At 39.0% G+C, this 25,998-nt stretch overlaps 1 protein-coding gene across 1 annotated transcript; it reads left to right on the top strand.

Moving 5' to 3' along the window:
* Positions 1 to 25,649, top strand: AMN1 (antagonist of mitotic exit network 1 homolog). The gene is made up of 7 exons (XM_063319254.1): positions 1 to 311; positions 8,003 to 8,135; positions 11,835 to 11,979; positions 14,217 to 14,434; positions 18,635 to 18,691; positions 21,696 to 21,807; positions 22,476 to 25,649. The coding sequence occupies exons 1-7, from the start codon at positions 16 to 18 to the stop codon at positions 22,547 to 22,549; spliced, it is 1,035 nt and encodes a 344-aa protein (XP_063175324.1). The 5' UTR covers positions 1 to 15; the 3' UTR covers positions 22,550 to 25,649.
* The last annotated feature ends 349 nt before the right edge of the window (positions 25,650 to 25,998 follow it).

Here is a 25,998-nt window from a genome sequence, read left to right as displayed (position 1 = left end):
TATTAAGCGCTGGAAATGGGGAGAGACGGCCCCTTTGTGCGAGATTTGGGCGGGGTTTCACAGTATTTCGGGCCGCTCCGGGAGGCACTCCTGCCGTTTTTCCCGCCACGACCCCTGAGGCCACGCCGGGACTACATCTCCCGTCATGCCCGCCGGCCGGGGGGAGCCGCCGCCATTTCGGCACCGTTCCCAGGAGCCGTTGGGTGGAGGCGGTGTCGCGTTCCCCGTTCCCCGCTGCCCACCGTCGCCATGAGCCGCCTCAGCGGCGGTTGGGACGGCGCCGGCGAGGAAGTCCAGCTCCTCCTGGACCTGTGAGTGCCGCCCCGACACCCACCCTCCCTCCCCCGTGGCCGCCGGGAAGTGCGGCGGGTTCAGGCCCTGCCCTCACAGCGGGCCCGCTGCCTCGAATGAACGCAGCGCCACCGAGGCGGCCGGCGGGGCCCTCCCGTGGGGGGAGCCCGGAGGAAGGGTTTGGCCAGGGGGACAGGGTTTTGCAGGCCTTTGGCTGAGGTGGTAGAGTGGGTGACAGCGTTTGGTAGTGGTGGCAGGGGTAGGTGACAGGGGTTGGCAGAACTCAGCAGGAGCTACAGGAGAGGTGACAGGGTTTGGTGGAGGTGACAGGGTTTGGTGGTGGTGGCGGGGTAGGTGACAGGGTTTGATGGTGGTGGCGGGGTAGGTGACAGGGTTTGATGGTGGTGGCGGGGTAGGTGACAGGGTTTGGCAGAGTTCAGCAGGAGCTACAGGAGAGGTGACAGGGTTTGGTAGTGGTGGCAGGGGTAGGTGACAAGGTGCGGCAGAGTTCAGCAGGAGCTACAGGAGAGGTGACAGGGTTTGGTGGGGGTGAAAGGGTTTGGCAGGTAGATAACAGGATGATCCCTGACAGGTCTGGATGTGGAGGGATGGTTGAGGATCCCTGGTGTCACCTGGCCCCAGTGAATCCACTGAATGGCATTTCACTTTGAGTTTTTGATTATGTCACATTCCTTTGTGTTTAGGAGGGAGTTAGAGACAGCATAGGGATAAAATATTTGGTTTGACAGATAAAAGAAAAATAGTTAGCAAACAATGCAATTAGTCTTAGTCTTTTGTTCTTTTAAAGCACTGAAGATAAGATCATAGTTGCCCTGGTGTAGCCAGTAGGTGTTATTGTTTCCTATAAAGTACAATAACAGTGAAAACACTTATTATTCAAATGGTTAATGGTTTAAACTGCAGATCAGTAAAGTACTCTGAGAATATCAAACAGCCTTTTGAAAATAATGCAATTAATAAGCTTTTCTCTCAAGCTAAATTTAAAAATCTGTGACAAGAGACAGTTAAATGTAACTAGAAGATTTGGCTCACATTGATTTGCATTTGTCTGCATTGGTTTTGGAGTATTTTATGCCAATTTCAACTAAGTAGTTCGTCTAGATTTGCAGGTCCCTATTCAAGCATGACTGCATTAGCCACTTAGTATTTTCAAGAGCAAAAAAATCTTAAGTTTGTATTAAGTTCTTAGATACAACTGGTTTTATGTACTACAGTAGGCAAACAGTCTGCCTCCTTCAGGATGAATTGCCAGAAAAGTTCATTTACCCAGTGGCCGAAAAGTAGGTGTCATATAATAAATATGAATTTAGCGCATAACTGAAGTGTGCGCCCTTGTGTGATGGACTGCTTGCCCATTCGCATGGCTCAGTAAGCATCCATCATGGGAGAGGGAACAGTCACATAGGCAGGTGCACACATAACCCCCCAAAAGGCTCAGAAAGTCTGTTTGACTCGCCCTAGCCAAAGGTTGGGTGCTGGTTCATTTAGGATCTCAGTAAGAAAGGCATGGGCTCTCAAGGCTAGTTAACTGGTTTATTGCATAAAGAATAGTAACAGTAGAAAACATGATAGCAGTCTTATGTCCCTTCTGATGCTGAGGACCCTGGCTATCTCAGCATGAGAGAAGCCCCTTCACATTGATCAGTGTGCTGCACAAATACTGTCTGGGGGGGGTTCACACTCATAGTCTTTAGAGCTTTGATAAGATTTTTTTTTTGGAAGTAAACAACTATTCTTCATTTCTGCAGTTGAGTGAAGGAGTGTTACATGTAGATAATGCTGTTTAATCTTGAGACAAGACAAAGAATGTGGATGGTGTAATCTTGTATTGAGCTGGAGACATGTACAGGCTTCTCTATTACAGTCAGTCAGCCAAGTTCATCCAGCAGTCGCTGAGGTTCAGTGAGGGCATTTCATTCTTACACATCTCCAGAGGAACAAGTTAAAGGCAATCATGGTGTGTGCTTAGGTTGTGTACTGGTCATTCATGCTGACATCCAGATCTCTGCAGCCAAGGCTTGGGGTTAAACTCTCCCCAAATTCTGCTTGAAATTGCTGTCTCCTCATTGCAGTGTCTTCTGCGGTGACCTGCTACAGATGCCCTTATTACACTGCGCTAACTTTAGAGGTTTGGTTTTTTTTAATGTGCTTCCACACTGGAAACGCTGCTTCTTTCCTTGCTTAAATCTGTGCTACGCTTCAGATTATAGAGCCTTAATATTTTGACTTCTCCGAAGGTTTTAATTGGTATGAGTATAATTTGCTGTGATTTGGTCTATAGGGACTCCAGAGCTGTGGGTATATGCTAAATCTAATTTGGCTTAACTCTAGGCTGCTGCTGCCCCCTGCCCTCAGCCACTTGTTTTGAGTATTATTTCTGTGACCTCACAGTTTTAGTCACATGAATTTTCATTCAGATCAGAGGCCCAACAGCTCACTGTGCAACTGTGAATTTCAGAGCCAGCATGAGGAAGGCACAGTAAAAACTGGTTGGGGAGACAAGAGGGGTTGTAACTAGCCTTTTCAACCGTTGTGTGGACTTTACATTTGGTTAGAGTGGTGTGTAACGACAGCTAATGAAATTAATTACAAGGATTTTGTCTTGCTAATAGCTTTTAATCTTTTTGCAAAGCTAAAACAGTACCCATTTTTTTTTGTTGTGCATGATTAATCTGTTAAAATGTTTAAGAGGTACATTACGCTACATGCTTATATTCTTGTGATTAACCTTGGATCATAGTCCTAGTAATTTCTCTTTACGTGTACTGTAGCACTTGATACCATAAGCAATTTCTGCTTTTGATTGGTTACTAATCCTTTTATACTACTTTATTAGTAGTTCTCTGGCAATTTTCTATATTATTATAACAGTATATTTATTATACCAATAAGACTAATATTTGAAACTAATAATTACAACTTTTTAGCAAATGTGTGTAATTTTACTGTATTGTTTCTTGTCTTACACCAGTCAGGTGATGGCCATCTATTTATGCCAGGCTGCACTTTAAGCTTCTTACTTACACTAGCCCTTAGGCGTATTGTTTAACTAGCAGAATTTACAGCAGAAACTAAAAACTTTAATCTATTAGTATGTGGAGTAATCCTTTTAATAAGGTTATTATTTTTAAGATCTCCAAACGTAACAGAAAGTGCATTTATTAAGGTGTTTCTGCTGATTGATAGTATCTGCTGCTTATCTGCCGCTAGTTAGTCTTTACCCCCATGCCCCAAAAGAGAAATTAGCACTCCAAAGGTTACATGCACAAGGGCATCATACTGAAAAAATATTTAGGAATATTCTTTTATTTTACTCAAGTTATATTAGCTTCTGTTTCCTGACGTTACTGTTCCCAAGACGAGAAATGACCAACTTACACATGCACTCCTAGCTGATGCAGTTTTAAGGCTAGCATATTGAGGTCCACCAAATTTATAGTTGGTTCACATAGTTATGCGTGTTTGAACACTGACGGTGTAGGAGTTGCAGGGCCTGCCAAACGGAGTGGATGCCTGGCAGCGACATCGCTTGCTGGAGATGTGGAGAGGGCAGCTGGGGCAGATAACAGCTTTAGCTGTCATACTTGTAGGAGGCTGCTGTTACAAATCTCTCAGAGCCCTGGCAGGTGTTTTACTCTGACTTATTAATGCCTAGATATAAACTCAGCACCAAGAGAGTTTCTACCATCAAAAATGAGACTCTTAGAGCAACACAAATGAAACACCACATTTAAAGGTGTTTTAATTAAGATTGTCACTACACAATAAACAAGTATGCTGCACATGTAAGTTGTCACAAGAGTATGTAGTAACATATTGCTTAGGTTTCGTTGTTCCATGTGTCATTGATAGATAGCTCCTGTGTAACAGGTACCATTAACAGGTGGCCAGTCTGTTGCAGACTAATGCATTACCTGACCTTTTGGTGTCAGGGAAAACTAAGGTCTTACAAAGGCATCAGAACATTTGCAGATGGGTGCATCTTCATGAACAAAACCTGAGGACAGTAGAGCATTCGTTTCGAAACAGAGCTTCCTTTTATGGTCTTACTATCAATATAAATTATCCAACCCTAAAGAGTGTGGGAAGATGTATGTGTTCTGTTATTTGCCACTAATCCTATTTTAGCATCTGTCTTGGGAACTGAAGTAATCTTAAACTTAATTATTTGAATCATGTGCTTTGGTTAGCATTAGTAGGTAACTTAGCACGAGCAGCTAGATTGGTGAAGCCCTGGACCGCAAGCTGTAACCTGGCAACATAGTGATTTAGGCTGAACTCTTTCTTAGTCCAAGAAGAACAGTTAGTAGTTTTGCATGACTGATATATTGTAACTTAACTAACACAATGTTATTACATAAGTAATATTAATGAAGACTTAGCAATATGAATTAGAGTGACCTCTGTGATCAGAGGAAAGGGAACTATAATTCTTGGAAATGAAGAAAGGGACCGTTCTGCCCAGAGTCAGCAGAAGACAGATGAGATCCAGGTGCAAGTGGGACAAAAACATTATGAAACTGTGTAAGAAGGTAAAGGTCTCTGCACCAAAATTCCAGTCATCGAAGAGGACGTGTAACCGTGGAACAGTTTGATTGGACAAAAGGCACATGTTTGTCATGTGAACAGGTGCATGAACAGCTTAAGTCATAGCTTGTGAAGCTTTAAAAAGCACAGAAAATAAACCAAGGGGGTCCTTTTCGGAGGCACCCAGCTTGGGCTGTATTAAACCAACTTTGTGACAGAACCTAGGATCTGAGCTCTTCTTTACAGTCAGAGGCTAAGATTGGATCCAGCCACACCTAGACTCCTTTTTGAGAGGGAGTTTAGAAAGCCAGGGGTTCCAACCTGAACCTCACGACTCAGTGGGAGGGTCTTCCTGAACTCTTCTTCAACAATCTGTTCTTCTGGTTCATTTCTTCTTCCCATGGGTCCCACATCTGTTCTGCTATTCTGTTTCATGTGATATAACTTAGTACACGCTGCACCTTGATGTAAGTTAGACTATTTGCAGAGTAGTTAGTCATAAAGATCTAATTTCTGTTTTATTGTTGGAAATACACACATTTGTCCTGTCATAAGGCCTTAATGCTGTCATAAAGCTTAAGGTTAAAGATCATAGGCCTTTTCTGTTGTGCACTTCTTGACATATTTGGAACAAATGAGTTTGCCATTTGACACTTTGTAGAGAACACTGAACTATAAACAGCTGCTGTAACAAGTATGGTAATGTGCAGCAGTGAAAAAGCAGGTGGGGGTTTTGCAGGAAGGAATGGTCTTTTATCAGGCTATTACAGGAGTAAAGCATTACTCAGTTTTCCCTGTCTGTGAAAAACAGGATTCATGGTTTCTCTTAAGTTGGACTGGGACAAAATCTGTCCGCCAGGTGAATGCATTATATTCTTTATTTACCAATCTTAGTTATTGCTGCGTGTATCTAGATCACATAGAAGTATAGAGGTGAACTACAGTAGAGAGAGTTATTGTGCAATTACAGTAGCTGCTCTGAGTTTACCAGTAGAGTGAGTTAATTGGAAAAATGTTGATTCCAAAAAGCAAAATGTTTTGTAGGACAGTAACGTTTTCTTTCAAAAGTTTGGATAGGATTTAAAAAGAAAAGCTGGTCTAGGGAATCTAATCCAGGTGTCTGTGATCAATAGATATTACAACCTCCAATTCTAAGAACTACATCACCTACATGGACTCATGTTATGTTTCTTAGCAAGAGGGGGGCTGTGAGGAATTACCCTTCCTCCCCCATTTCAACTCCCTCCGTTTTAGTTTTGCTGTAGTGTGATCCTTTTTGAAGTCTTGGCATTTCCTAGGTGACAGAGTGTTACCTTTTTGGTTATCTGTGGATGTTGGTTAGCTTCACTCTAGTTTATGTTCCTCATTTACCTAGGGACTTTGTTTTTTTGATAATAAAATGTCCTTTCAGAGAGTTGCAGTTCCTTCCTTAAGGACCAGCAGTTGTCTTTTAGCATGTTAACAATTGGTGATTGCTGTGAAGGTCAGTATGCTCAGAAGCTATTCATAAACTCTTCCCAGAGTTGCCTGTGGTGTTTCAGTAGGCCCATGATTGTAATATAAAGTTGCAGAGGTTGGGACATTAACATTTTATGTATCCTATGATAAATTAAAATGCCTTAGGAATCTTAAAAAAAAAAAAAAAAAATAGGAGTGCATGATTAGTGTCCCTCTGTAGTACTCAATATCACATAAGTAAATACTCTTCTGTATATTTGACCTTGAAAACCATTATTTCAAGTGTTCCATCTGGGTACTGTTCCACATATATCTGGATAATACTGATCTCTTTGATTTATTTTGCTTAAGTTCTTCATATTTTCTCCCAAAAAGCTCTTTTCCATCTGGCGTCTCTTAACAATGTGTTCTTACTGAAATGATCCCTTTTTGTTGCATTCACACAGATAAAATTCTAGGATTTCAAATCCTGTTTTAAAGCATCACCCGGTATTCTGTGATGCTAGTATTTATTTCTGCCTAGTCCTTCCTTTTCAGATGAATACTTAAGCCCAATGTATCTTTGAGATTTGTTTGCAGTTTCTCATGCAGCAGCATCTCATAATGGAAACTTTTAAGTCAAGTTTCAGTATCTGACAAAGGGAACAGATTGCTTGTAACAGGGAAACAATTTTGACCCTGAATACAAAAGACTTCCAGAGAGCAGGTTGTTTATAATATATAGAAAATGCCGTGTATGTTGGCATTATTGTTAGTTCAAAATCTCTAGCCTGGTGTATATGATAATCAGGCTGATAAATCATTCTGATGAATAAGCGTGTGGGAGGCGGGCGGGGGGAAGGAGGCCTAAAATACTGCTATTAAACGACAACAAAAAAGGCTGTATTGAGTCTTACCAATCAATGTTTCTTATTGTGAAAGGATTTCAACCAGCTGTGTGAGTACCTTCCTTCTCATCCCAGGGCAGCTTAATTTCTTGAAGAACCATTGCCGATGAGGCTTCTTGAATCCCTTGTAAATATCCAAATGGGTTTACTTTCCCCTATATATTATGTTTTCCATGAGTCCACTGGTTTTTTGTCTAATCTACCTTGTAGGACCATAAACTTGTTGATCTGTGGTTTCCTGAACCCCACCAAGACAGAAGAGTTTCTGCCTCAGGTGATGATCCTCTGTGATCAGATCTAGTTTTAAGCACAGGGTTAAAAATGTGAGCACAGTGTTACATAGCACAATTCATATTAAAAGAGTACTACAAACTAGACAGTGAACAAAATACTACATCTGAAAATATCTCCTTAATGTTTTTAACTGAGGTAAAAGAGAGATGTCCTTTCTCTGGAACTAACTATCCCAACTAAAGATTTTACTGCCTACCGAGTGGAGGCTTAGCTGGTTGAAAGGCTTTTCTTAGAGCTCGTGAATATACTACCAGCAAACTCATTTTGTGAGCTGGGTTGGTGGGCGCAGTGAATGAGGCTACAATTTTTTGCCTACGGTTGATTGGGGAACAGTTGCACAGAAGGATCAGTTGATTGACTCCAAAGGGCAATAACTGAGTTGGTAGTAGCGTGGAACAGCTGGAGCTGGTAAGATTTGAAGGCAGCATAGCTGTATGCAGAAGATGACATTTTATGGCTTGATTGTTCTACTTCTAATATGTAATGCCTTTTTTTGACTGTACCGTAACTTTCCTTTATTTCAGATGCCTTCACTGTTTGACAAAGAACCTTTCCAGATATGCTGCAGATATTAAGTCATTGCCACCTAACATAAAGGATAAACTGATTAAATTAATGAGTATGCAAGGGCAAATAACTGATTCAAATATCAGTGAGGTAAGAACCCATTCAAAACTATTCTGTCTGTAATAGTTAAGACACAGGATGAACTAAACTAAAACTGTCTACATGAGATAACAGGTAAATTCAGGTCTGCTTACTCTGTCCATGTCTTCATATTTTTTTTCTTAAACTTCACAATGTTAATAGTCCAGTATTGGTAGTAATAAGATGGTGTTTGTAGTGACAAGTAAATTAAAAATGTTCTCCCTTCAGTGATAATTGACTTCTGTGTAATCAGCTGGCATATATTATCCCTTTTCAGTATGGGGAAACTAGAATCTACTGCAAACCAGTCTCTGTTCCTAAATATAGTACGTTTCAAGAAGCTAGTGCCTAATTTACTAATGAAAAGATTTCAGGAGCTTGTTAGATTTCTGTTATATTCTATTGACGTTATGTACGTGATCTCTATTTAATTTACTTAAATCTTGATTCTTTGAAATATCATGATGCTAGAGCTAGAAATTGATAATTCAAATTCTCTCATCCCTTTTGCTCACTGATGCGTGTCAGTGTTTCAAAATTAAACCAATGAATGAGTACTTTTAGCTATAAATTCAAGGGCACATTTATTTTGGTATCTGTCTACTGTTATCTTGTTTAGACTCAAAGGGGAGGCATGAGAATTGAAGTAAGCTGGAGGTTGGCCTTGGTGAAACAGAAAATGAATGACTCCCTGTTCATTCTTGCTTTGACCTGTAACTTGGAAGAGGCAAATAGTATCGGTTTCTCACAGTCAGAGTAGTGAAGCCAAGATTAGAGGCAGAATCAGAAGTACTGTGGAAAACTTAGGAGCAAAAAAATTTATCTTTAGCATGTGTCACTTTTTGTTTGTAGAAAATAAGTCTTGGAGTAAAAATCAGTGTCCTATTCGTTTATCTTATTTTGGAAAATTTGAGTTGACACAATTTGGTTTAGGCTGTCTTTTCAGTAAGTGTTTCTGAGAATCCTAAGAGATGTATATAATTGAAACCATTTGATTGTATGTGCATAAATACACAAAACCTATTAGGATATCTTTAGTCTGGAAATAAACCAGAGAGTTTAAGTTACAATCTTTTCCTCTGTTTCTTTGTAAAATCTCATCTGTCTTTGTCTTCATTCAGCAGTTGATCAGTGCCTTGTCTTGGAGCCTGTTTTCCATCTGACACTGGCATATTCTGTTCCGGTTTGTTTTCTCATGTGTTTTTGCTTTCTCTGTTCCTGCAATTTCCTGCAGTTCTATCCTTAGCTGTCATCACTTTCCTGGACCATGTTATACCTTAGCTTTCTTTGCTAACAGTTTCCAGGTTTATCTCACTTGCATTTTTAAAAAAATGCTCGTCACCTCTTAGATTCTGAATTCATGTTTCTCCATACCATTTCACTCTTCAGTTTTCCTGTACTTTTATCTTGCAGGTATTCTTGTTGCTCGACATAGCAAAAATGGCTTATGTTGTTTAGCTGTTCTTACTGTTCCTTGCTCACATCATGTACAACCAAAGTGTTCTACATGTGACACATTTGCAACATCTCAATTAATCTTCCATATGGATCAGGATTTTTTTTCTTTGCTATTGCTTCTGTCCTGCCCTTTTCTTTATAGTCTCCACAGTATTGCGGCTAGATCTGTTCTCTTGGGATTTTCCAGGCTATGCTGTCTCATTTGCTTTTATGTCCTTTCTTTGGTGTTTTTTAAGCATTTTGCTTAAATTTCTTCCAGTTGAAATTCTGTGAACCTGCACTTACATATAAACTTCTATTTCACCTCTTGCCTCCATGTTTTTGCCCCAAACTGTGTCATATATTTTTTTTCTTCTTTACTCTGCTTTTTGTTTGGAGCAGCCTTCCGTGACACGCATGCTAAACTCCTTATTCCAACTCGCTTTTACCATAAAGATCTATAAAGCCATACAGCATGTGTCCAGAGGATATAAGTCCTTTAATCTCCCGTACTCTGCATCCAAACAATCTTTACTCTATGTAAAATTACATCTTCTTTGAGACAGATTAGATTTTGGCGTATGCATTCAGTGAATATGCACCTGTGAATAACAATAGAAAGCAAACCTCTAAGTAATACATGAGCGTGTGAAGAATCGTGGGCTATGGAAGCTTAATACTTTAAATAGCTTTTAAATACTTTAAATAGCTACTTTAAATAGGCAGTATTATGATAGTATTGTTGCTTCTCATTTAGACTTCCTTGCATCTAATTGTTGTTTTTCTCATAAGATTTCCAGAGTTTGCTCACTTTTGTTGTGTCTTAGGCAATTTGGAATTGTGAAAGAAAGCCAACAGTCAGGGAAAGCATTTTGAATAAATGTTGACGGTTAGTTTGGCTTTAAGCACATCATCTCTGCGTTTGGCTGTTCTAGTTCCTTAGATATGAATTCAGAAATATGAATAAAATAAGAGCTGACTGTTATCTTGTGAAAGCTATTCACAAGTGTATTGTGGGATACGTTGGTGGGTTTGTGTCACAAAGAGGCATATCTGAGGCTTTTGGCATTTGGGGAGAAAAAGCTGTCAAAGCTGTATGGGGTCGGCCATTCATTTTGCAGAAATGTTGCGATTATAATCTGCTAGAAGCTCTTGGTTTTCTTCAAAAGGCTTATTTGACTTTGTCGGTAAAGATTTTAGCATCTTATATATTTGCAAAACAGAAAACCAGCATTCCTTGTAATATCTATGTTATACCTGTTAGAATGGTGAACCTGAGAAAGGAATAGGCCTTTAACAAGACGGTCAGCTATGCTGTTGTCTTTGCTTGTCTGTGGAAATTTATGCTACGCTTTTATCCTTGTGAGTTAAGGAAGGGAGTGACAAAGTGAAGGGAGTAGCATAAGGTAATGTGAAAACCTGATTTAACACTTGCCTATTGGTCTGAAGGACGGCTCTGCAAAGATATAGATCGTTTGCACAAGAGAGGGCTATAAACCGTATTTATTAAAAAATAGTGAGAATCCTTGCAAATTAAATTAGAGGTAAGATATGTGGCTATTGCTACTAAAATCTGAGGCATTCCATTGGTTTGGGTCTAAATTTCATAAATGCCCTCCTGGGGAAGATTTCACAAAAACTCCAACCTATGGTCTTGTGGGAGTGAAAGAGCCCATTTAATGAGGATTTGGTACCTCCGCATGTTATGATAATGAGATTGCTTGTTTATGAGAAAAGCGTGTATGTGTAGGTAACAAAAATACTCTGGGGCAAAATATCTTTCAAATATTACCCTTATCTGTTCAGCAGATTTAAGTTTTGATCACAGTCAGTATTTTTTTACACTTCAGATCTCTGCTATCAAAGTTGTGCTAAGTAAGTTTGGGGCTGTTATGCTTGGTAAACATAGAATCATAGAATTGTCTAGGTTGGAAGGGACCTTTCAGATCATATCTGCACTGGCAGAAGCATTATGCTAGCAACGATACCATCAGAATAATACTTCCACCATTAAAATAGTAATGTTAATGTGCTCCTACTCTAGATGTGATCACAGAAACTGAACGTTCATGCAATAGGAGGTGAACTGTTGCAGCAAATGTACCATATATTCATTAGACTTTTTTGTTCCTAGGAGTGGTAACCCCATCCTCTAGTGAATATTTTTTTAGAAGTTCTATGTGATGTCTAACATTACAAGTATTTTAGATAAAAATATGCATGTTCTAAGACATAGCAGAGTTTGACTGAACTGATAGGTTTTCGTTACAGGTATTGCACCCTGCTGTAGAGTCTCTAGACCTCCGAGACTGTGATATTTCAGATAATGCATTATTGCAGCTTTATAACTGCAAGCAATTGAAAAAAATCAACTTAAATTCTTGCAAAGAAAACAGATTGGGAATCACTTCAGAAGGTATGTTATCTGTGCACAGATAACTGGGATCTTATTTATGTTTTGTTTTTCTTGTTAGATAGGAGTAAATTGCAAAAAATGTCTAGGGTAAATATTGCTTAAAAAATCCGCAATGCCACACTAACACTAATTAAAGGTCACTTCAGTGGTGTAAATTACAGGCCTAGAGCACTGATTATCTTATGAAAGAGAGCTATCAGGTTACTCTCATGCTAGGTTTCAGGAAAAATTATGCTACATTTGTTTGTATTTTCCACTTCATCTTAATTATTCCTTCCTCAAAACTTGTTCCAGAGCCTTACCAGTACCACTGGCGTTAAAGTTTCAGGCTTGTGATTTTCTGTTTTACTTTTTCCCCTTTTAAAATTAAATATATTGTTATGAAATAAGCCTATAGCATCTCCTCTGACTTAAAAGACTTGACTTGCTTTAGGATTTTAGCATTTCAGGCATTACTTTTAACCTCCAGTTTCAAGTTGTGTCAGGAGCTATTAGCTTAAAATAATTAAGCTTGCTGAGTTTTATTTCCCACAAGTTTTGTTTTGTCTTTTCATTACACTTACTTCTTTGCTCCAGCATTAACTCCCCCTTATTGAAAACAGAGGCAAAATATTAATTTAGTATTCATCTAATGTATACCATACTTTAGATCAGTCTTGGTTTGTATTTTCTTACCACTGCACAGTAATACACTTATCTTTTTACTTAAGTCATTGGTTAAACTTCGAAAAATTGATTTTTATTTATTTTCACCTCATTGTTTTACTTTTTGACCCCTAAGATATAGTTTGCAATGGTCTTCCCTCCATGCCTTCATCTGTCCACTGATTTCTAGTATGGTTCTTAAGGTACCAGCTAAACCTAGAGCTCCTTATGTATACTTTTTGTCTATTTGTATAGAGATTCCTGATTACTTTGCAATTAAATCTGGGAAGTCTAGTTCTTTATTGGCAAGTTCCTAGTCCATCCAACTTTACTAACTTCCCTACTTATAAACGAAGCCCTGACAATCGGTTATGAAGCCTTTAATTTGAGCTGGAACAGTTTTTTATCAGTCATCTCAGTTACATAGAGGAAAAAAAGACCCCAAACCACTCCAGTTTAGAGTGGTGTTACCTTTTACTAATTCAGTAACAGGTGAGGAGGTTTTGGTTGGTTTGTTTGAGGTTTTTTTTGTTGTTCTTGTTTTGCTTGGTGTTGGTTTGGTTTGTTCTTTTGTTTTGTTTTGTTTTTTTAAGAAACCTGCTGGCTACCACATCCAGAAATACCTGAGCCTTCTCATTACTAGGAAACATTTGCTCTGTAGATTGCACATGGAATGTTTAGCGTCCTTTAATACAATGTGCAGTAGTACTTACTTTGTCAAATTCAGCTACCACTTCTGTCTCTTCTAGCATTGTTTGCAAAGTGATTCTGACCCAAGCAAGTACTATTTCATCTGTGTTTCTCTGAAGTTCTTCTATAGTAACCTATCTTGAAGACATTCAGTTTTTTTATTTCTGTCTACCAGAAGTGATATAACTTTCTGTACAGCTGGAATCATCATGTTTCCATCATCCTTGAAATGAATTCCTTTCACAAATTGCATTTGTAGTTCATGTACTTTTATTTTATTGACTGCCTCCTGACACTTCTATGCAAATACTTTGGTTATTGCTAACTGTCAGGGCTCTGAGAGTACCAGCAGACCCTAATGGCCATGACTGGTCTCACCTGCCATGCCCACCTACACCAACCAGCTGCCCATGGACCCTGGGTCCCTGCCTGAGCTGTGTTGTAGGGGTACCTGGTTCTTGTTCTGCTTCTGAACTATTGTTTTGATTTCTTGAATTGCCCTCAGGCGTGACCTCTTGCCTTGCTTTTTGCCTGATATTCACTGCACTGTCCGTGGGACCTAGCGCTGTCATCAGTCTGCTTTCAAGCCATTCACTTTCTTTCATGCACTCACTGAGGTGATACGTCATATCATATAACATCCCTCAGGTATCCCTCTGCAGTATGGAAGGGAATTTAGCATTTAGAAATTTTTATCAACTCTGTCATTGTTCATTGTCAATTTCTTTTTCTTATCCTTGAATTAAAAGAAATCAACCACAAAATTATTTCCTTGTACAGAGCCTTGCTGGTATGGCATGAGATGAAAGTTGAACAGTGACCAGGGGACAGCATATTGGATTCAGCATGGTGGTTATGTTAAAAAATGAATAATTCTTTAAATGGTTCCGTTTCTTTGACAGGTGTCATAGCACTGGCCTTATCCTGTCCTTACTTGCGTGAAGCTTCTTTTAAAAGGTGCTGTGATATAACTGACAGTGGAGTCCTTGCTCTTGCACTCAACTGCCAGTTCCTACAAATAGTGAACTTGGGCAGCTGTTCAGGCATCATGGATGCATCTCTGCAGGCACTAGGAGAAAACTGCAAATTTCTTCACAGTGTGGACTTTTCATCTACTCAGGTAATTACGGTGGCAATTGGCTAATTGAGTTTTGTTTGTTTATTTTTTAAGATTGTCATGATAAAATTGAAAGGGGATGTTTTTAGTTCTACTCTTAACAAGATTTAGGACCACAGTTTGCTTCCAATTTCCTCCTCTCAGGGAAAAGGAAAGATATATTTTGCATCTTGGTAACCAGAAAAATACACGTTTTGGTATTACTGAATGTATTGTGGACCAAAGATAACCTTTTATTAGAATCTACCTAATATTGGAGATTGTTTTTCAGTATCTGTATTTAATGCAATAATTTTCTTCAAGTTGTAAAGTAATCAAAAATACTTCATTTAAAGAAAGTAGAATCTTGGACAGATTGTTGTTTGCTTTCAGTTAGGACAAACTGACCTGAGTAACAATAATATAGGATGTCAAACATATCAGCCCCCTAGTAGAAGTAAACACTCCATAACTAGTTCTAGTTCAAGAGTGACTGTGCTTTCTGAATAGCTTGTCAGAGTTATATTATGGAGTCAGTGCGGAAAGAATGATACTTAAGATGTCAGAAAGGGCAGGTAAGAGGATTTAACAACAGTTAGCGTTGAGAAGGGGGAAACCAGCTGCAACAGCAATACTGTAACATACTTCATAATTACAGTAAGATAATGAAGTGGGGGAAAGGGTTTTTTTTGCTGTAAGTGTAGCATTCAGTTGACTGTGATGGTGAGTAGACTATGTTGACCGTGAGTCAAGCACAGAGCATTTGTAATGAAGTGTCAGATCTGGAAAACATGTAGCAGGCTCTTATTTTAGATGCTATTCTTCTCCTTTCAGGTTTTCCAGAAGTAGGGTGTCAAAAGTAATTTAATGTTTTCTTTGGTGATTTTCAATATTATCATTTAACTCTGTTTTTCAAACTTATTTCACTACTGTTTTGTTCCCTTGCCTCTCTTTTCCTTTATACAAAATAGCTAAGTTTCCCTGTATATGTTTTAAATGAGATACAAGCTTCTTGAGTAACTAAACATTTCCACAGTTTTTTTCTTTCTGATAATCATATGATGACAATACACTAGAGTTCTGAATTTCATTTGACTAAAAATAAATGGAAACGTATTTAAATGAAATAAGTTTAAGACGAAGCAGAGAAACTATGGATGGCTCACGCCTGTAGAGATTGCAAGGCCTAACCGTATTCTTGTGTTATTATTCTTGTGAATGCTTAGTAAAAATATCAGGTGAAACTGGCAAAGCTGTGTGTAAGAGTAAAACCATGAGAATGTTGGAAATAAATGAACAGGCAAAGAAGGACACAGCTCACTTGCAGGAACGAGGAAGCAGATGTGAGCTGGACTAGAAAGGAGCCAAATGCCTCAAGGTGATGTAGCCATTTTAAAAATAGGCTCATCTGGTGACTGCAGAGATGAAGTACAATAAATATAAGGCATAGAAGTGGTGTAAAATAACAAGAAATGGGTCAGGTGAGGCAAGGGAAGGATTGAATTATGAAGGAGATGTAGCACTGTGTCCCCTGTACGCACACAGAAAGTGTGAGTGGAAGCTTGGCGTGAAGAGCTCTGCTACACTGGCCCAGGACTGCATAAGAAATGTATTCATGTTTGTTTATTGGTATGCTTATGTTACCATTCTGAGGAGGTAGGTTTTATACATAAACCCTGTTCTTACTGCACTACTTCTAGCGTGCTCTAAATTCCAGCAGCGTCAACGGGTAGAAACACAGACTCAAGAGCCCAAATTGCTGCACTAATTAAACGGTACACGTCCTCTCTAATGTTCATTGACTCAGTGTATGGCAAATAATAGTGGGAACAATCTTGCCTGAAAGGGCTGTGTGAACTGTATCAGTTTTCTATGTAGCGTCTGGGACAGTTTAGTTCTCTGCAAAATGTGTTGGGAAAAGCAGGAGTGTTGTGGGTTAGCCGTTTTTATCTGTCCAGACACTTCTCACGTAGAAGAGAGCTGGGTTGCTGATGTACTTAACTGCTGGTGCTGGGCTATGTGAGCCTTTTCGAGAGATGCATAGAGTTTGGTGACAACTGATCTGTACCAAGAAGCTGATATATTTGTGACTTGGTGTTAACTGCAGGTGGTTTATCACCAATATAAGAGTGTATCCCTTGAAGAGGATGTGCAGATGTGGCATTGCAGACAATCCACATAGATATTCAATAGAGTAGAAAACAATACTGCAACACTGTAGTAATAGTATAGCAATGGTTACTGTGAGCTTGTACAGGGAAGCGAGGGGACTTTGTTTTCATACAAAACTGGTTTCATGCTTTCCTGCTGTCATAACCATATACTCACAAGCATCAAGACGGTAGCATTCAGATGGTCTCCCCAGTGTTCAGGCACCAACCAGGCACTCTGCTCCAGGGTTGTTTTGATGTCGTGGAGGGTAAGGGACACAGGCTGTCAAATCTTCATCACTTTACTCAGGTTACTCTTAGGTTGTTGACCATTTTATACCCTTTAGGAACTGATAGTTGTTATAGATTGTGGCCCAATAATTGACAGGAACCAGTCCAATTAATCAAATTAGTTTATTAAGCAAGCAGCAGCAAGCAAAACAGCGCTGGGCGGCCGGGGAGTCTTTGCTCCGCCAACGGCGCGCACCCACTTCCCGGAAGTAGCTGATTATATACTCTTCTGGTTCCCGTGTATGTGTCAATCCTGGTATATTCTGTGTCTGAGCGACGTGTTGCTAGGGGGTCGGTCTTGTCCCGCCTCCTGGTGGTCGTGAGGCTGAAGGCTCCTCATCTTTATCGGTGTCCTTTGGGTGACTCTTTTCAGCTTATCACACGACTTAGCTCTTCCCTTTGAAGTGTTAAAGCACACCAGATGCCTGTGATTTAGGTATTGAGGTGTCAAAGCGCACCAGATAGCACACCGGATGCCTATGATTTAGGTATTGAGGTGTCAAAGCGCACCAGATAGCACACCGGATGCCTGTGATTTAAGTATGTGAAGGGTCAAAACATTGTAATTTTTCACCAGCCTTTAAGAAAGCCTGATTTGATTAACAAACATGATTTTATTTATTACATAGTGATTACTCTTTCCGTTCTGTCCCACCTATGGGAGTTATTAGAATTTATTCATTTACTGCCCTTTGTCTCCTGGTTTGAGTGTTTTCAGGAGCTAACTGTGCTGTCATCTTGATGACCTGCGAAGCTAGGTACTGACAATAGCTGCCATTCTTACAGGCCTTTATGCGCCTCCATGCTGGATGTTCCTGTCCATTCTCCATGTGCACTGATCTGACCCTTTCTGTTACAGTTCTGTACAGTAGACTTGCAATAGAGAGCCAGAAGGCAATAAGACAGTTTGTGCAATGGAAATAATCAAATCTTTAAACAGAAATGGAGCTTGTGGTCTCTAGATTCTAGCTGTCAAATTTGGCTGAGTCTTACTGTGCATATTTGCTGACTACTATTCCTGCCATCTAATGTAAACTCTATGAAAAAACCTGTGTGACGGATCCGATATCCAGTCCAGCTTTTGAACTGGGGAGGTAGCTTAATGAATTTGGTTCCCGGGAGCAAATTAATAAATTGGCCTTTTTTGCTTTTCTAAGGAAAGGAATGTCTTTGGTCTCTCTCGTCTCTCTTGCAAGTAATCATTGCTTCATGGCAGTCTGTAGCCAATCACTTTGATAAACCTTTTAGAGCGCATGTATGACGACTGCTGTAAGCCTGCTTGTTTGAGGGATTTTTGTCTTATGTGGCTGGTTTGTTTCGAGATAGGTAAAAATAAGACAGCAGATAAAAGACTGCTATGATTACTTTTTTTTTTTTCCCAATCCAAGAAACTTCCTTCAGGAACATCTCCAGCAGTGCTTTAAACCTTATAAATTAAAAGTGCCGTGCTCTGACCATGATAGTGTGCCCCCTGTTAAATGGGACAAGGAAGCTGCAGAAACAGCAGTTACACAATTGGAAACATCCCAGTAGAAAACCAGACTGGATCACGTGGCAGTAAAATGCAACAGTGTTTAATAGACTGAAAAAAACATACTTTGATAACTTTCTCTACAAGCTTCATTGGGAAGAAAATACTGTACTGTTAAGCGTGTTCAGTGACTGCGGGGAGTGAACAAATTAATATAATTCTTCCCCCCCCCCCCCCCCCCCCCGAATAGCTGTGTTTGAAAAAGTTGAGCTTTAATCCATTGTGTTAATACTAACGTGTTTTTTTCTCTAGGTAACAGATGATGGCGTTGTAGCACTAGTGAGTGGAACATGTTCAAAGAATTTAAAGGTAACTTACTTAAACTAATACCAAAGAAATGAACAAAAGCAAATACTTGTATTTTTAAATTATTATTATTAGTATTACTTCTGAGGGATGGCTTTTATTGAATGACTATTGCCTTGATTTTTGTTATCAGTTGGCTATTTTCTGTCTCTGTAGCAGTGCCCCAGACCAGCTTTTTGAAAACCTCAGTCTTTTCAAATTAAGTTTTCTTCTGTTGACTGTAGTATGCTTATTTTAACTCATATTATTTTAGAGAGCTGTATAATAAATGCAAATGAATGCTTAACTTTTCCCCTTGATTTCTTCGGAGTTATTTCTTCATTCTGTTGAACGCTGAGGCAGAATTTATAATGTTGATAATTCCATGGATTTATGAAATCAATTAGCACCTCTGCATAGGTGCATCTCTAACTCATGAAAGTGAATGTGGAAATGAAGCTGGTTTTGCGTAAAGGTTCTCTAGGCACTGAGACAGTGTTAAATGATGGAGAAGAGGTATCCCATACGTCTTATCATAAATGATCTTTTACTTTTCTATATAGTACATTTCTTACCTCTGTGTGTGGTTTTGCTTTTGTATAGGCTGGTTCTGAATCCAAGCTATTAATCTAGAAACTAAGATGGGAAACAAGTCATACTTCTGCCGGTATTGTAGTGTTTAATAAAAAAAACCAACCCTAAACAAAATACCAAATCTGGGACAACTGACAGAATTAATAGCCTGGAAAAAATAGAACTGTTACTGTTTTATTTGAAGGGCGAAGAGTTAGAGTTGGTTTTGTTTTTTTCCGACTGATTTGTCTATATTGCACAATCTTTTTAGTCTTGATATGTCTTGTGATACAAGATGAAATTATTATTATTCAGACCATAGCAATGAGAGATCTTTTTGTTTTATATAGTAGAAGTGACTTGAAAATATCTTTGTATTTTAGCTGCTTACCCCTTTATCTGTAGCAAAACATTGATTCCAGATTTTCTGAACAACCCTGAGACTATGCAGGGTCTTCATAAGCCACCTCTTGTATCCAGCCTGCAAATGTAAAGCGAGGTGTATCAGCCTGATTTGAATTAGGTAATTCAGACTAGGTCACTCTCAAAAGTCTTCAGTACGTATGTCTTAAAACACAAGTTTGTAATAAGTAAATATTGTAATAGGTTTTGGAGTGGGGTTCTGTAAAGTTCCTAGGGGGTTCCTAGAGGTTTTTGAACTATTTTCCAGCAATGTTGGTGTAATTACTCCATCAGTGTTGTCTTCCCTTTTCTGTATTATTACTGTCCACAGTTCACAGAGAATTATATTCTCGTGTGTAAACCCTTTTTCTCAAACCATAGAAATGCAGTTCCATTTATTTCTAATAAAAATTTCCAGCTTACAAAATGTGGCCTTTAATGTTTCCTCGTCACGTTGTTGTAGTTACTATTTCTTTGAAAATGCACGGGGTTTCTTTTGCGTGTGCTGTGGATGGATGCCTGTGGAAGCTGTACTAGATCAGGAAGAACAAGTTGGGTAGCTTCATCTAAAAGTGTTCAAGAAAGTAGTGTTGAGGTGGTGGGCTTTGATTTCAGAAGAACTAATGGGAAATTTCAGTCACGCCAGTATGAATTTTGCTTGTTCATTTTCCTGTGCTCAGTACTTGATTCTACTTTCTTAAAAGCCACATATTGAAGGGCTTTTGCTTTTTTTTTTTTTTTGGGGGGGGCGTTGGGGGTAAGGGGCACTCTGTGAAGTTTTAATAAGGCAAAATTTAATGGTTTTGTGTGGAATGACAATTTTAAAAACAGAAGTTGTGTTCTGTCAGTATAAACAGCTAGAATAGTTTGTGTCTCTTCGTTTACAAACAGTAAGAAAAATAAATTTAGTAGAGAATATGGGATTATTTGCTACAATCTCTTCTTCAGTGTAACTCTTTTCCTTGTCTGTGTCACAATCCTCATACCTCTTGTTTCATATCATCAAAGTGAAAATTTGTAGACAGTGATCTAATGTCGGGTACATAGTGAAAAAAGTAGGGTCTTAAAATTCTCAACTGTAACTAGCAGGCAGATTTATAAGTCTTTTTACTTCATTCAGGTTCTGCATTTCACTTAATTAAAATGAACTAAAAATTGTACATATATCAGCTTTTGTATATCTTGCTTCTCTGAATACAGTTCTTGTTTTCTGTGTCATCATTCTTTACAAAGTTGCATCTATTACAAAAGGTCCCTTTCATTTCTGTGCTCTTTCAAGATCCTTGAGGTTTATCATTTGGAAATATACTCTTTCACAATAAAACAATGTTGTTTTTTTTTATTTTTACTCCATGATCCCCAAAGTATGTTTTCCCAAATCCTGTTTTCATTAGATTTGATGGTCTCTTTTCTGCGTTTCTTCTTGTATGTTATATTTATTGATATGTAAGGCAGTTCAGAGGGGGGAAAATGTTGGTAATAGTCTGTTAATTTATTCTGAATTTATTCGTTCTCTAGCACATACAACAGGTACTAGTTACCCAACTGCAGAGGAATGAAGAACAGAGCAGGTTTTAGTCTACCCTTGGAAGAAGTTCTTAGACTTATTTTAGGAACTAGATAGATAGATATTAGGAACTTGTGCAGAGACTAATGAATCCTGCCTGTTTTGGGTAACCCCAGAATTCAGTTTGGGTTCTGTTCTTCTGGACAACAGTGTTAGGAGAATGTGTGTTGTGGGAAAACTGATGGGACTCAAACACCACAGAATCTTATTGAAGAGTTTTCTCAGTTGTCTTGAATGGTATATGTGTTTTGGGAAAACTCAGGTTTATGTTTCTAGTTCTGACTTTTCATAGAAAAGCTGTCTTAATTTTCCTGAGGGTATTTTTCTGGTCTGTACAGGACCACAGATAAGGTCAACGTACAAAAGAGTAGTAGGTTATAGTTTCTGCTGGGTGGGGATCTCTGAAAATGGTTGGGCAAAGGAAAGCTCTGCCTCCAAAACTACGGGTGCTCTGACAGGCTTTTGTTACTACTATTTTCATGTCAGGAGATCCACATGGAACGCTGTGTGAATCTGACTGATGTTGCTGTGGAAGCGGTCCTTACTTCTTGTCCGAAGATACACATTTTTCTGTTCCATGGATGCCCGTTGGTGACAGGTAGGTCAAATTGTGCAGGGAGTAAGGAAGGGTAATTACTTCCTGATAGTATCTTCTTGCTCTCTGAAAAAGCACACTATATGTTGTAAATAGTCCCAACCAAATAATAATTTACTAGATAAAATAATAATCGTACGCTGAGATATTCAAAGCAAGGTGAGAGTTTTGCTTTGAAATACATCAACCTTCAGAGAGGGATTTTTTTGTTGTTTTGGAGTTTTGGGAATTTTTTTCTTTCCTTCCCCGTAACACCCCCCCCCTCCCGGCCCTCGACATGCTGATGAAGACCCAAAGTTGATGATAAGACTTCAGAAAAATATGTTAGCATCTTAAACCCGTACTCTATTCCAAAAGTATGGAACAGCATCCATTCAAGAAACAGTGGAAGGGAGTAGGACTGGTCAGCCTGAAGAAAACCCAAACTTAAGAGGGGTTGTGATCTATCTTGGGTTGTTGGTTTTTTTAAGTTCGGTTGGTTGGTGATGCTTTACAGTTAATGTGATTGGAGAAAGAACTGAGTGGTTTTGAATTACTGCAGGTATATCTGAAATGTGATATTGTAATAAATGCAGATATATAATTGAATTGTTCTGCTGTTTACCTAATTTCTAAACATCATCTATGTATATTCTGAATGAATAACAAGAAATTCCTTGGTTCTTTTGCAGATCGTTCACGAGATGTTTTAGAGCAGCTAGTCATATCAAACAAAATCAAACAAGTAACGTGGACTGTTTACTGATTGTTTATCGTGTACATGTGAGTGTAATGTTTACAGATGGGAGAGCTCTTTCAGAAAACAAGCTCCTTGGAGAAATAGCTGGTGACTTTTGTACCACCAGATTGCTTCCCTCCTTGTTCCCACCAGAGGTCTCCATCGCCATTCCAGTCCTTGCCTGTGAGTCTGGGCTTCCCTATTGTCTGTACTTAGAGCCCTGTCTTCTTTGCATCACTGATCAGGCTTCATTAAGGGGAAAGTTAAACTGTAATTAATATTACACTGTCATCTCTCAGCCTCCTCTTGAAGTATCAACTTTGGCAACTACTTACCATCTTGTAGCATCTTAGCTACATATACAAACACAATTTAAGTAAGTCCCTGTTCTGAGTTTGTAGTCTGAGAGGGTAGTTGCAACTAAAAGTACTGAGCCCAAACATAGTATTAACACTTACGCAGCAGTCTCTGTAAAGTTGTGACTTTAATCTGACAAAAGTCAACAGACAGAACTGCTGAATGGAGGTGGCATTGACAGCAGTGCAATTTTTTTTAAGTAGCAGCAGTCTCCTTTCACCATGTACTTTTGCAAGGTCCAGAGGAAAAAACACAGGTACTTTTCTTTTGATGTTACTGATGCTGCAGGTTTCTGGTTATATTTACCTTCAAATACTTGCTGGATTTTTACACATTCAGAAGTACAGTCTGAATATGTAAACATAAAATTGTTTTGAAGTTATTGTGACTTAACAAATTTCAGAATAATAGTTATGACCAATAAAAGAATATTGTATATGGGAAAATATGTACTTATTTGCTCTGGCTTTTGCCTGCATTCCTGTATGAAAATCCTTTTAGGGAACAAAACATTGGTTCTCACAAGCATGGCTGTGAGTGAAATAGGACCAAACTTAATGTTTGAGTACATGAATCTCAGGATGGTGGAGTTCAGGAAAGTATGTCCTGCTATAAGCAGTTTATAATATCTCCAGTGGCCTCCCAGAAATTGAAAATATAACCATTTATATATTGTTCAATTGTGGTCATATTGAAAAAAATATTTAGAAGCGTAGAATGAGTTCATTGCATGATGGAACAGTGGTCTCATCACAATTATGTCATGTTCACTGGCTTTGTTGAAATAGCATGATTTCTAGTGAGACTTTTATGAATTCTACATTCAACTTCTATAAATGCTAGCAATTTTAGCATTCTACAGGGCAGGTAGCACACTATGTTAAGACTCTGCATCTGGAAGTAGCAGGGTTTGGCTAGGGAGGTCTTACGTGGATCTGATGACACTTAGAAACCCATGAGTTCAGGCAACCATAAGGAATATGTTTACTTCATAATTTAACACTTGTCATAGCCACATGCGTTTTAAGTGTCGTAGAAATTAAAACAGTCTTCTACTAATCTATTTAAAGTTCAGGTCAAATTGCATGGAAGATAATAATATAATATGTTGCATCCAGTACTATTAAAGGATGTTATGATGTCTGAGAATAATCTCTTGTTCTTCTGTTGATCACATGGCTTATGGAAGAGCAGGTCCATTTAGAAAACTCGTTCAAGTGTAACTGAATGCATAATTTTCGAACTCCGGTGCCTAAATCCCTAATTCTTGTTGCATGTAGTACAATGGCTCAGCCCAGTGATGAATGTGTTCCTATGATACCTATAGGTATAACTGCACCAGCACAAACCATTCCTGCAAACAGAAGTAGTTTTGCTACATTAGCAAGTAGCATTTGAAGGCTGTAATTGCAACAAATCCTTGGACCAGATAGAGGCCTTAGAACCTAAATATATACTTAGGTTTCCTGTTTTAATCAACCAGATTTTACCCCCTTTTTTGGCTAAAGAGTAGTTTATTGTTTTGCCATGCGGAATGCCTGGTGTCAGTTGGGGCCCATCATTCCTTTGAACTCTTCAACGTGAGTTGGCAATAAATTTGGTTTGCACTGTTTTTCATACTCATCAAGCTGATTAGGCAGCAGCACTTACATGGTTAGTAATCATGTCAAATAAGTAAAGCATAAGGATCAGGTTTCAGGAAGGGTGCCACAAAAAGAGTAAGAATTGCAAGCTAACACAAGTGGGAAGGGGCCTCGGGAGGTTTCTAGTCTAACTTCTGCCCAAAGCAGGGCCAGCTCAGAGCAGCTTAGTTGGCGCTTTATCCAAACAAGTCTTGGGCAACTGAAGATGACAGAGCCTTCACAACCTTTTGAGGCAACTTGTTGCACTGCTTGACTGTGTTAATGGTGGAAAATTTTTTCCTTCTATCCTGTTTGACCCTATTTTGTTTCAACTTACACCCTTTCTCACTGGAAGAGCCTGGCTGTCATCCTGATAATCTCCTGATAAGTACAGGCAGGTTGCTTATAGGTCCCTTGAAGCCTTGTCTTCTCCAAGCTGAACAAGCCCAGTTCCCTCAATCTGTTATTGTACAACATGTTACTGTACCATAGTGTGGTGATGGTTGCCAGACTCTCATCCCAAGTGCTACATCCCGAAAGAAAATTATGAATGGAGATAATGTAAAGCAGCTAAAGGTGGAAGACTACCAAAGTCTGTAACAGCAAAGGACACTTAAAAAAATTTCTATCTGTGGGACAGTGCCACTGCTAACCTCACTGGAAAAGTTGTCCTTTTTTCCGCTTGCTAATGTAACCTTGGATTTGTCATCCTGAAGGCAAATACAGCTTACACTGTGTCCTTAAACATGTGTGTAGATTTACCATGTTCTCCTATAGCCTTTTCTAAATATGTAACTTAGTGGTATGTCCTCTGTACTTAAAAATCTGTGCAACATTGCAATGAATTAATGGTGTATTTTTTAAGTTTGAAAATTTAATGCAAGTCGTGTTAAATCCTTCACTGCCAGCGCTTGAGTCAGCTCTCTTATGGATTTCTTACTAGCATAACTCTTCTGGAATATTTTTTTACTCTGATAAAGCCGCAGTCATTTTCCACAAATGCTTACAAGTGTTGGGTGAAGTGGGAGAAGAACATCGTGTATGCATTTACCACTTCATATTCTGTATTGTTTGGATATTGTTATTGTTGTAAATTGTTGGGTGAGCACTGCAGAATATTCACACATTGTTCTGAAGATTAAAGTTTTTAAGTCTTCCATTGGGATAGTTCTGAAAACTTGTTAAATTATATTTTATGACCATGTACATCTGAATGCGCTCCTAAACCTCCTACTTCATAAACACCGTGGTTTTCTGAGTGAGTACCACATACTTTTTCATCTTTATAGGCTTCTACCACATCACCCGGTATTTGGATAGTTGTAGGTGCATTGTGTTCCATTCTGCAGTTTTTAGTTCCCCATCACTGCCTGTTCAATATTTAACTGCTAAAGGTGACAGTTCCTGCAAGACTGCTCTGAAAACATCGGTTTCTTCTTCAAATGGCTGCATTTACAGCCTCTCACCTGTGAATGTCGTTTTCTTTTTCTTTTTTTC

Source organism: Chroicocephalus ridibundus, chromosome 1 (genome assembly GCF_963924245.1).
Source record: "Chroicocephalus ridibundus chromosome 1, bChrRid1.1, whole genome shotgun sequence".
In the NCBI taxonomy this organism is placed as follows: Eukaryota; Metazoa; Chordata; class Aves; order Charadriiformes; family Laridae; genus Chroicocephalus; species Chroicocephalus ridibundus.
This window is presented reverse-complemented; position numbering and strand designations above follow the sequence as displayed.

Coding starts and splice junctions, on each gene's coding strand:
- AMN1 (XM_063319254.1), top strand. CDS start 16: ATGGGGAGAGACGGCCCCTTTGTGCGAGATTTGGGCGGGGTTTCACAG. Junction 312..8,002: donor GTCCAGCTCCTCCTGGACCT/GTGAGTGCCGCC, acceptor CCTTTATTTCAG/ATGCCTTCACTGTTTGACAA. Junction 8,136..11,834: donor CTGATTCAAATATCAGTGAG/GTAAGAACCCAT, acceptor TTTTCGTTACAG/GTATTGCACCCTGCTGTAGA.